This window comes from Aptenodytes patagonicus, chromosome 1, assembly GCF_965638725.1.
Source record: "Aptenodytes patagonicus chromosome 1, bAptPat1.pri.cur, whole genome shotgun sequence".
NCBI classification, from domain to species: domain Eukaryota; kingdom Metazoa; phylum Chordata; class Aves; order Sphenisciformes; family Spheniscidae; genus Aptenodytes; species Aptenodytes patagonicus.
This window is the reverse complement of record NC_134949.1, coordinates 154,276,710-154,287,459: the sequence shown is the minus strand read 5'-3', so window position 1 is coordinate 154,287,459 and position 10,750 is coordinate 154,276,710. Positions and strand designations below refer to the sequence as shown.

Below are 10,750 nucleotides of genomic sequence, written 5' to 3'. Positions count from 1 at the left end.
CATCAATGGTCTAGAAAGACAGTGAAAGGGCAGCTGCAATGTTATTGCTACTCTGCCTTCATAGAGGCGCTGAAGCGGGAGACAATAAAAGAGGGAATAATAGAAGTAAAAAAAGTTGCCTACTTTTTAAATTAAATTTCAAATTGAAGTTGTCACAGCAATGATACAAGATGGGTTGCAGATTCCACCTCCCCTTCCTAGAAGGTTTGATAAACTTTAAACAAGTTGAGAAGAGTATGGCAGCTGTGTCTGCATCAGCAATCCAGACAGCTCAACAGCAGCAGATCTAGAGGGAGAGGCTCAGGATGCAACATCCACTCTACACACATTTCAGAGGGCCTTATTTCAGGTTAGCTTTAGCCTAGCTCTTTGGACTGACTTTCCCTTTGGGGGCTCTTCCTCTAGATAGTTTCCTCCAAAAGGAACCCAGTCCATGTGCTCAGAGATCACTCCAAAGCATCAGGTCTGATAGCATTTTGGATAGTCCAGTGTCAAGACAAGTGTGGTGCTACGTACAATAATAATATTCAGTATTTATCACCTTGTATTCAGCTGCATTTGGCTCACTTGCACAATGTTAATGTTTTAGCTATTTTGCCAAAAAACACAAAAGAGAACAGAAAGGAGACTTAAGTGACACTCAAATCACCATTCAGATGTCAAAGAGGAAGCTCTCCATCAGGATCTTACAACTTCACCTGAAGTTTAAGGAACAGTTATTTGTTGTTTGAACTACACACAGATTTGACTGGGGAGATAGAGTGCAGGAAACATGTTTAAAAGTCGCTATGAACTAATACAAAACTAAAAAAAAATTGCTGCTTATTGAGTGTTGCATTCTGTACCATCCACCCACAGAATCCGTCAGCAATATAACAAAATGTCCTTGGGGCAGCCTTGTTAGCAAAAGCTCTTGGAGCTTGTTAGCCCAAGTATACACAAATTGGAAGTGTAGGTGGACATTAAATCCAACCCAAAATAAGCAAGCACCTCTTAAGTGTCAGCAGATCTATAATTAAGGTGGTATTTCAGTTCATTCTCTTCTAAGGCCTCACTTATTATTACTGTACCTAGAAGATGGAAGGCTTTAATATAGAAAGACGTCAAGTCTTCAAACATCATTTTCCTTCCCATTTGGCAATGGCAGTACTGTAGTAACACATCAGATTTCTGAATTTTCTTGAATTTTCTTTCCCAATTAGCAGACAAGATAGTGCAGGAAGCTCAACCCCTGTGAAAGGCAAAATATTGCTGCTAATGAAAGGGGATTCTGGACTCAGCAGGTCCCAGGAGATGCTCGCCGTCACCAAGGTCTCTCAAGATGTCCGAGGTCCCAGCTCACAGCCTCGTGCTGGCCCCTCTGCCAGCACACCTCTGCAAAGGACCACGCGCCACCTTCAGCAGCACCCACACCACGGGTCACCTCCCCTAGCTCTCCACGCAGTCCAGGCTGTTGAATATCTACACATAGTTGGGCCTTCTCTTAGCCCATCAAGTGCTATAACCAATTGTTTAAGACCAGCTATTTAGATTAGATTTACACAAGTTAAGCTTGTCAAAACCAGTGCACTTAAGGCCACTTCATATTTCAGATAATTTTTTTTTTTTTTAAAGTCAGCAATTTACTAAGAAAATAATAACAAGAGACCTCCGTTTCTACCGATGTCTATATTTTAAAATTTTGAGCAAGATTTGCTGAGGCTTCATAATATAAAACATCTTTCAGGATCTTAAGTGAAGCTGCAAGTAAGGTCTTTTTTTAAAAAAAAAAAAAAAAAAACTTTTTTAGTTTCTAGAAGTTTCTAGACAAATGACTGTCTTGAAATACTACCCTTCTGGGGCTCAGCGAGATCTTGATGAGCATCTCCAGTGCTCTAGGTGGGAACACTGGCTGCAAGTGTACTGTATCAATCATGATGCCGATGCAGCAGTTAGTCATCCTCTGAGTCACTCTCCCCACTGGCTGGGACACACGCCCTGATTGAGGACATGAGCTGGTCCTGGATCTGCTTCCTGGGGTTCTCCTCGAGGTCTGTCTTGATGGCGCCCGACTCAGAAATCTTCCACTCCAATTCTGTGCAGAGGAAAATGAGAGCCATGAACATGGGGGAGCAAACTGGGCTTTCTCCAGCTCCAACTCCTTCTGACATATGCTACTTTATTTATTTCAGTACACAGCATCTTGCGCTTCCTCGTTTACCTTCAGAGGTAAAAAAGGACCTCAGATCACCACAATTCCCCACCGCCCTTCCCACCCTTGCTTCCCCAGCTGACTTCTCTTATGACCACCACCAAAACCAGGGCCCTGCTCTATTTGCCCCCCTCTCCTCTTCCACCCCCAGGTCCCAGCCCCTGTTCTGTCTCCTGCACCCGCTCCAGCCAAGCCCTCCCTTCACAGTCACTAGTGCTGGCACAGGTTTCAGCCCAGAGTGCAGAGGTCAGGGTACTGCTCCACAGCCCACCGGTGGCGTCCCCAATGCCTCCCTGCTCCCTTTACAACCAGGAATGCAAAAGAGGTGATTGATACAGAGCAGCAGCTTTAGAGGCAACTCTCCCGGTGAAAGTGAATCCCACCTCCTTCTAACCACCTAAGGGCAGAAGGCAGGTTTGCACATCTATCACCAGTGAAGGAATACTGCTCATATTACAGCTGCTTCCATCGTATACCGAGTTCATAACAATCAGAAGAGGCAGGGAATAGATTTGCTGAGGGGCAAAAAAAATTGTAGCAATTCCATTTACACATCCAAATTATAGGTATTTTTCAGGGATGTATTCTGTAAACGCAATTCACCCCTTTCCCACTACGCCATGCACTGATTATTAGTTCCTTAGCAAGACAGTAAGAGAGACTCCACCATCAGTAGTAGGCCTATTACTATATAGATTCAAATTGGATTGCTTCCCAGAAGTGGTAGAAAGTCAATACAACACATTCAGTTAGAATCTTAGAATCGTTTAGGTTGGAAAAGACCTTTAACATCAAGTCCAACCGTCAACCTAGCACTGCCAAGTCCACCACTAAACCATGTCCCTAAGCACCACATCTACATGTCCTTCAAATACCTCCAGGGATGGGGACTCAACCACTTCCCTGGGCAGCCTCTTCCAATGTTTCACCACTCTTTCAGTAAAGAAATCTTTCTTAATATCCAATCTAAACCTCCCCTGGTGCAACTTGAGGCCGTTTCCTCTTGTCCTATCATCGCTTGTTACTTGGGAGGAGAGACTGACACCCACCTCGCTACAACCTCCTTTCAGGTAGTTGTAGAGAGCGATGAGGTCTCCCCTCAGCCTCCTTTTCTCCAGGCTAAACAACCCCAGTTCCCTCAGCCGCTCCTCATAAGACTTGTTCTCCAGACCCCTCACCAGCCTCGTTGCCCTTCTCTGGACACGCTCCAGCACCTCAACGTCCTTCTTGTAGTGAGGGGCCCAAAACTGAACACAGTATTCGAGGTGCGGCCTCACCAGTGCCGAGTACAGGGGCACGATCACTTCCCTACTCCTGCTGGCCACACTATTTCTGATACAGGCCAGGATGCCATTGGCCTTCTTGGCCACCTGGGCACACTGCTGGCTCACCTTTCTCCTAGTCCTGCTGGCAACCCTATCATTAAATCTAATTTCCTTCAGACATTATGGAGTAATGAATACAACCTCACACTTTCTTTAATCTCCAGTGGAAGTCACCTGGGCTTAGGGGAGAAGGAAGGAAGAAATAAAAAAAAAGTGCAGAATTTCAGTGCACAGCTTTCTGTGATGACTGAATTAAGCTGGCTCAGTCACCTTTGGACCCTCCCCCAAAATCAATTATTTATGTGCTAAAAATGGGAGAAAGCTAACTATAGGTTCTGCTACCACTGCTCACTTCAGTGCATAATTAGGCAACCACTGCAGTTAGAGTTAGCTGTTCTCAAATCAGTGACCTCATTGGTGAGCTTTTCCCCTTCTGACAGTTCAAGGCAGGGGAGTGTTTTCTACAGCACATGCTCAAGATATCCTGTAAACTTCAGGGTTTTAGTAAAAAAAAAAAAAAAAAACAAACCACACCCTCTTTGCATCCTATCCCAGTACAGGCAGTGACATCATTCAGCAGGGACCTCAAAATGCTGCTTAACTGTGGTTCACTTCAGATAAAGATGCCCTTAAAGTCTAACCTTGAAAAAGCTTGAAGGCATCTGGACCAATATACCTACTCAGAAAGCTGATGAGTATCCTTCTAACTGAACTAAAATCCACTAGGTTACATCCAAGTTGCATTTGCTTTCCAAGAAGAGCCTTTTTCACTGCTGAGCTCTATCTTCAAGCACTGCTGTAGGATACCATCCCTGACCAGCCACCTCCAAACAGCAGCTTTTACTGAAGAGCCACAGTGCTCTGCGAGACCTGTATCACCGCCCTCATCTCCTGAAGCATGTCATGCTGACGAGGCTGCTGAGATGGGCAAGGAGAAATAGGTCTAGGGAAAACCATGACTTCCAGGAAAGGTAACAGCCTCTCCCCATGGAGCCCTGTGCCCCCTGAACCACTGAGGCAGGAGCTTAACGTGCTGCCATCTTTGGGAGGTGGCAAGAGGAAAAGGAAGCAGCCCAATTTCAGGCTAGCAGCCCCATTTGGACAAACAGACAGGCTGTCTTCAAAGGTTCATGAGGAATGGAGGCTGTGTGTCGGGAAGGTACAACAGACAAATATATGTCATCGGCTTGAAAATGAAACAAGAAGCCCTACAATGCAATAGGCAAGCACCAGTTACCAAGTGCACAGATTATCAAGTAACTGGGGGCAAGGTCAGTCATTCAGGTACAAGAGCCCCAAAGAACGTGCGTGGGTACTATTTACCCTTTAATATAGTCAGAAAAATTTCTTTCACCTGACACAGGGTGTGAATACTTGTACACACATAAGATAAATACCTATATGTTGGCCTGCTCAGCCACTCACTGCTTTTACAAGATAGCCTTAATCGCATGTTGTTGAGCCATAAGGGTGAAAAAAACCCAAAACCCCAAAACCAAAACACCCATACACTGATAAGATTTTTAGTACCTCTCTTCTCCTCCTAAGCCTCACTTTTCTCATGCCCAGCAAAGCAGTTTTGCTTTTCCTTTGGAAGACCGGAGATGCAGACACTCACCGTCCCTTGTCAGGTTCATGCCACCAAACACCAAAGGCCCAATGAACTGAGCTTTGATGTCTCCCTCCAGGTAGACAAATATCGTAGGCAGGTTCTTATCGGGGTAGTTGGGAATGCAGGTGGTAGAGATAGCTTTGATGAATTTCACATCTCTGAACTTTCTTGCAAGGCCGCTCATATGTTGATTTATTAAGGCACAGAGTGGAATTCTGCAAAGAACAGCAACAGACACACATAAGGAAAAAATAAAAGACAAATTAAGACAGTAATCTGCTCCAGAAGAAAGGTCAGAAATATCAGCTCAGTGAGTAGCATTTATGGAAAGACAAATGTACCAGAAGCAACTTCTGAATACTTTTGTTATCCAGTATTCCAGCATTCAAAGGAAATCAGCATTCCAGCATTCAAAGGAAATCAGCATCACTGGAGGTTTTGGTGGGTTTTCTGTTTTAAGATATTAGCAATACAACCTTCTCCTCTATCATACAGAGAAACTGGTTTATGAAGATATTCAGAAATTGCATAAGCAAGGGCAAAATAGAGAGAAAAGCAGCTCCTGGAAGAAAGTATGCAAATGACAACAATCACCTGTGAGGCAACTAGAGCCAATGAACAAAATCAAGTATTTCTAACCCTTTCCAGAAAATTCTAGCAACTTATCAGACCTTTTTGACAAGTTTTTCCATCATGCTGACAGGACTGAAAGCATTTTTACGCCTCTAAAAACCAGGCCAAGAGACACACAGTGATCCTTCTAATGCACAGCCCCTCACACTTTATCCAGAATAATTTCCAAAGCTTGGATATTTCAGTGGCAGCAGCTACCTCTATGGTAGCTGTATGGTACAAGCCACGCTGTGCTGTATAGACGTATAAAAAGCCACTTCATGGTAACATCGTTTTAGAACAGTCTTGAGTCAACAGTAATGAAATTACTAATTCATCTTTTTATTTCTTAGAACTCCAGAATCAGTTCCTTAATTTCCACGATAACTATACATTTGTCTGGAGTATTTTCAGCTATTGACAGTGAAAGGTTTAAAGGTTAAAAACAAATTCTTACCCTTGTTTGTAGAGGTGCAGGACTACCCATATACCTTTTCCAGCTTTCGTAACCTCTTGAACGTAATCTTTTCCCGAAATCTCCAAAACTTCTCCAAATATATTCTTCATTTGAGCTGCTTTCATTTCCGCTAGCCTTTGCTGCCTGAACAGCAAGGAATGGGAAAGACATCTTGAGAATAGTTGCATTTTTGACAGAACACGTAAAGGAGCTGGTTGAAACCTAGACTTCAGAGGCATATTACAAGCTTCTTCAAACCCCAGAGCAACAAAAGCAAGTTGACATAGTCAATAGATTCTCTTATATTTGCATCACAAGTTAAAACCACCAACACGCAAGTACAACTATGTTTCATTAATTTTCTTTTTCCTCATTTCTGCCCTCAGCAGACATTTCTTCTGCAGATATTACATTACCAAGCTACATGGCAAAAACCACGAGAGATGATAGAGATAAAGAGATAATGGAAAACCAATGCTGTAATTATGTCAATCTGCAGCACCTTAATCTCATTCATGCAAAAATTGAGAAACCTTGGAGGTGATTTTCAAAGCTGTCAGAATCCCCAGCCACGCACTCAGCAGGTGCACGTTATCTCTGCAAAACTAGGCTGTAGATAAAGGACACCGAATTTAAACCCAGTTATCCTATTAAAGACACTTAGAAGCTCTACAAGAGACCAGAAACACAACCCACTTTTTCTATCATCAGGCCTAACAACATCCTTCCTCTCTTCAACAATATCTAACAGCATATAAAAAGAAAAAACCTCCAATTTTCATTAAAGCCAAATTCTGCATGCTGCTCTGACCTGTACATTTCAATAGCTTTCTCGTCTTCCTCATTAAATTCATCTTCATTCTCTTCTAGCTCTTCCAGAGTCATGTCCTCGTAAGTTTTCACTAGAATGGAAGAAACATCAAACCAGCAAAAACCTCATTCCAGGATTAAAACTCATCAGCTTTTATCAGTCCAACAGAATTTATTTACTTTAAGGATGGATTAACTATGGGAAATAGGGCTTTTTTGAAGTATTATTGTTACTGGATTTTTAGAAAGTATTATGCACTTTAGACATATAGATGGAAAGACAGTGATGTAAAGGACCCTGAGCTGAAGGCTGCCTTGACTAGCGCACGAGTACCTGCACTAGCTTTCAAGTTCAGTGGCTGCAGCAAAGATGTACCTAACACACATACAACATGGCAGGGATGCCTGAACAACGGAGGGAGGAAGCATGCAACAGGTAACGTCATGAGACAGTTTTACTTGCACATTCACATGGCAGGCTCCCTTCGCACTGTCCTTATTTCAGTTTTCAAACATTTACCTCTATAAAAATATGGAGCTGACATCAAGAACAAAGCTTTCCTGTGCTGGAAGAATCCACGTGTTCAGGAACATATTTGTTTGATACTGTTAACAGATGATCACCCTATATGAGAAGAAGCTTTGGTATCCCTTACAGACTTGGAAAAGGACACATTGCTTTACAGGCGTATAAATATTACTGCTGGCCATTTCTTTGTACAAGCTTCCCCCAGGAGCCATTCCAAGACTTGTCCTGCTGCCGCTGCCCGAGTTGGCTAGTCACTCACCAAGAGACTTCTGAAGGATGGCAAGCTGCTCCTCTTCCTTTGCACGCTCCTGTTCCTCCAGGTTTTCCTTTGGAGGAAGGATACCTTTCTTCCGCAGGATGTCATTCCACTCCGTGTCTTTATTTGGGTCCTAGAACAGAACACAAAACAGATGACGTGCATTCAAGGTGAACTTTACCACTTCCAGAACTTAACACAGGCAAGTTTTTCAAGAGACACAGCACATTACTAAACTGGTAACTGTCTGGACGGCGCCAGAAAGTCACAGTGTGCACCCTCCTGATGCTGAGGCTTCTTTGCAGCCCCAGACCAGTACCCCGAAGAGTGACTTTACTTTATTCCATCCCACTCACAGCACGTACAGGAGGTCTTGGTAGGGTACAAAAGTTTGAAGCATTGTAACCATCGTTGCAGCTCTCTCAAGGTGAAAGGACAAGGGAGGAAATCAGACGGGTGACAGGGAAGCACGCTGGCCACAGTGCTCACGTACAGAGCCTCAGCAGAACAACAGGCCACCAAATCAGTGGTCATTGCATCGGGAAGCACTGGTGAGAAGACACACAGGCACCAGCCTTGCAGACCTAACTCTGGATATATGGGAAGTCTCCTTGGTAGATTCAAGTCAGTGTGACTACACAAGGGCTTAGAGAGAAGCAAGCACAGTCTCTGCCAGACAAGCCCATTGCTAGGGAATCAGATCTAAATCTATGCCTAGACTGTTCCTGAAAGTCAAAAAGAGACTTCACTGTGAAATAGTCGCAATAATCCTGCAAAACAAGGCCAACAGGCACCCATGTATTGTTGAGAAGCTCAGTAGAAGTTTTTCCAAGTTAGATAGCACTTATTTTTTTAAATACATGAAAATTCAGTGATAAGCACTCACAGGCTGATTTTGGTTCCTTACTGTCTTGACCTAAGTTTCAAGACTTTCACTCTGGAAACTGAATACAACACCTACTGCTTTGCTACAGCTTGTATCGATATAGCTTACACTAGATCTGTTCAAGACTGTATCTCTTCTCTAAACCAAAACACAGTACTTCTGGACTACCGGGAGGGGAGGGGGGGGGGAATAAGGAAAGAAAATAAAGAGGCACAGCAAATAGCACACCAGATTACTTTTTTTTTTTGTCTCTGACTGTGGTCATTTTTCCCTCGACACAGCATTTCACAGCGTTTACTGTCGTTTATCAACATACCGATGAAGTGCCTAAAACACCCACCAGCCCATCTGCTTACTACAGTAGCGAAATAAATATCGTACTTGAAAAAAAAAACTTAACAAACCACCAAAAAACCAAGCCATGGAGCTCCGTAACAAGACCGCCACATGACAGACACCTCCGCCCCCAAGAAAGGGGGATGCAATCGGGCTCCCCCCCCCACTCCCCGGCTGCTCCGGGGCGCTCCGCCGGCGAGGGCGGCCCACGGCTGCCGACGGAGCCCGCCCGGCCGCCCGTCCCGGGGGCTGCGGCCAGGCATGGCGTCCGGCCCCGGCTCGCCGCCCGGGCGGGCTGCCCCCACAGCACCGGCCGCACACGGGCCGGGTGCGCAGGGCCCCCCGGCTGCTCACCTGCATCCTGCCGGTAGGGCCGGGGCCGGGGCCCGGTCGGCGGCGGTGGCGGGGCTGGACTAGGCACGGCCGGTCCCGGCGTGCGCGGCGCGGCCGGAGGAGGCGGCGCTCCCCGGCGGGGCGGGCGCAGCGCCGCTGCCTCTTCCCGTACCGCCTAATAAGGCCGGTCCCGGCGGCGCGGCGTGGGTCTGCGGGAGCTGCCGCGGCGGAGCTGGCGGCGGGCCCCGGGGAGCCGCGAGGGGAAGCGTCCTGTTGGAAAGCGGCGGGGCCGGAGCGCTCCAGCTGGATGAGTTCACGGGTTTCGACTCTTGCCGTGGGTTTTTTTCTTCTCCCTTACCGTCAGCGTTCCCCATAACCGCCTCAGTGCCAGTTTTTAAAAGGTCCGGGTCCCCCCCGCTGCATCTGCACGGGTCCGGCCCCTGCTCCCAACGGGGATGCCGCTTCATTTCCCGGGCAGGGAGCCCCGGGACGCACACCGTGAATAGCAGCGTGATTTAGAAACTGTCTGGCCTCCCCCCTGCCAGGGGTTTCGCTGCTCCCCGTCCCCCGTCTGCAGGCAGAAAGGTGTGGGTGCCTCACGGAGCAGCCCGGGGCTGACGGGCAGCAGTCCCTCCTGCGAGCAGCTGTGGTGGGTGCCAACTCGTCCCCGGGCCTGCAAGCACCCGTCCCTGCGTGCCACCCCACAAGTGCTTCTGGAGGGGTTTCATACAAAGGTTGTTCACGTAAGCCATGAGTCTGCACGACCTCAGCGGGGCTCTGTGTGAGCTGCTGCCCTGCCCGAAGCCCGTCTCGGCAGGGCTTTAACCCAAGTACCGTTCATCTGGAGAGATGCCCCTACCCTCTCCTCATACCCCTCAAACCAACATCAGCTCGGAAACGATGCAGGGTGTAAGTCATGGAGGGCAGAGGAATTCCTGCCTGACTTCCAGGTGGCACAGCCCCGCAGCCGGCACAACCTAAGAAACCTTTCCTCATCCCCACGCTATATCCTCACCATCGGAGCTCAGCCAGGTTTGCAATGGAGCTCTGCTCTTGCCTTGCCCCTTTTATCATTGTTTCAGCAGCACAGCGAGGGATACAAAATCATATCCTGTGAAAGTAGCCTGCTAAATGCACCCTGGAAAAGACTTACACAGTGGAGAGCAAAACAAAGAATTTGATATCAGATTGAAAAACATGTAACACATTCTGTAACTCTTGTTTCAGAAGTTAAAAAAACCCCAGGGAGCTACTTCCTAGCACCTTGCAGCACTCCTTTCTCACCTGTGAAGCAATCAGGCAGGAAGAGAAAGTGCATTTTCTGTGGGTCAGCCCTGCTGAAATGAGTTCACGGGCACCCTTGCGATGTGGTGGCGGAGCTGTGAGCCCTCCTGCCCAGCCCC

General features: G+C 46.7%; 1 protein-coding gene across 1 annotated transcript; it reads right to left on the bottom strand.

The window, feature by feature from the left end:
- Positions 1-1,652: 1,652 nt before the first annotated feature.
- On the bottom strand, positions 1,653-9,451 carry PDCL3 (phosducin like 3). The gene is made up of 6 exons (XM_076359580.1): positions 9,369-9,451; positions 7,796-7,925; positions 7,009-7,099; positions 6,198-6,341; positions 5,135-5,343; positions 1,653-2,074 (listed from the first exon to the last, which is right to left on the bottom strand). Exons 1-6 carry the CDS (start codon positions 9,372-9,374, stop codon positions 1,932-1,934), a joined length of 723 nt encoding a protein of 240 aa, XP_076215695.1. The 5' UTR covers positions 9,375-9,451; the 3' UTR covers positions 1,653-1,931.
- Between the last annotated feature and the right edge of the window lie 1,299 nt (positions 9,452-10,750).

Coding starts and splice junctions, on each gene's coding strand:
- PDCL3 (XM_076359580.1), bottom strand. Junction 7,100..7,795: donor CATCCTTCAGAAGTCTCTTG/GTGAGTGACTAG, acceptor CTTCCATTCTAG/TGAAAACTTACGAGGACATG. Junction 5,344..6,197: donor CTGCACCTCTACAAACAAGG/GTAAGAATTTGT, acceptor TGTTCTTTGCAG/AATTCCACTCTGTGCCTTAA.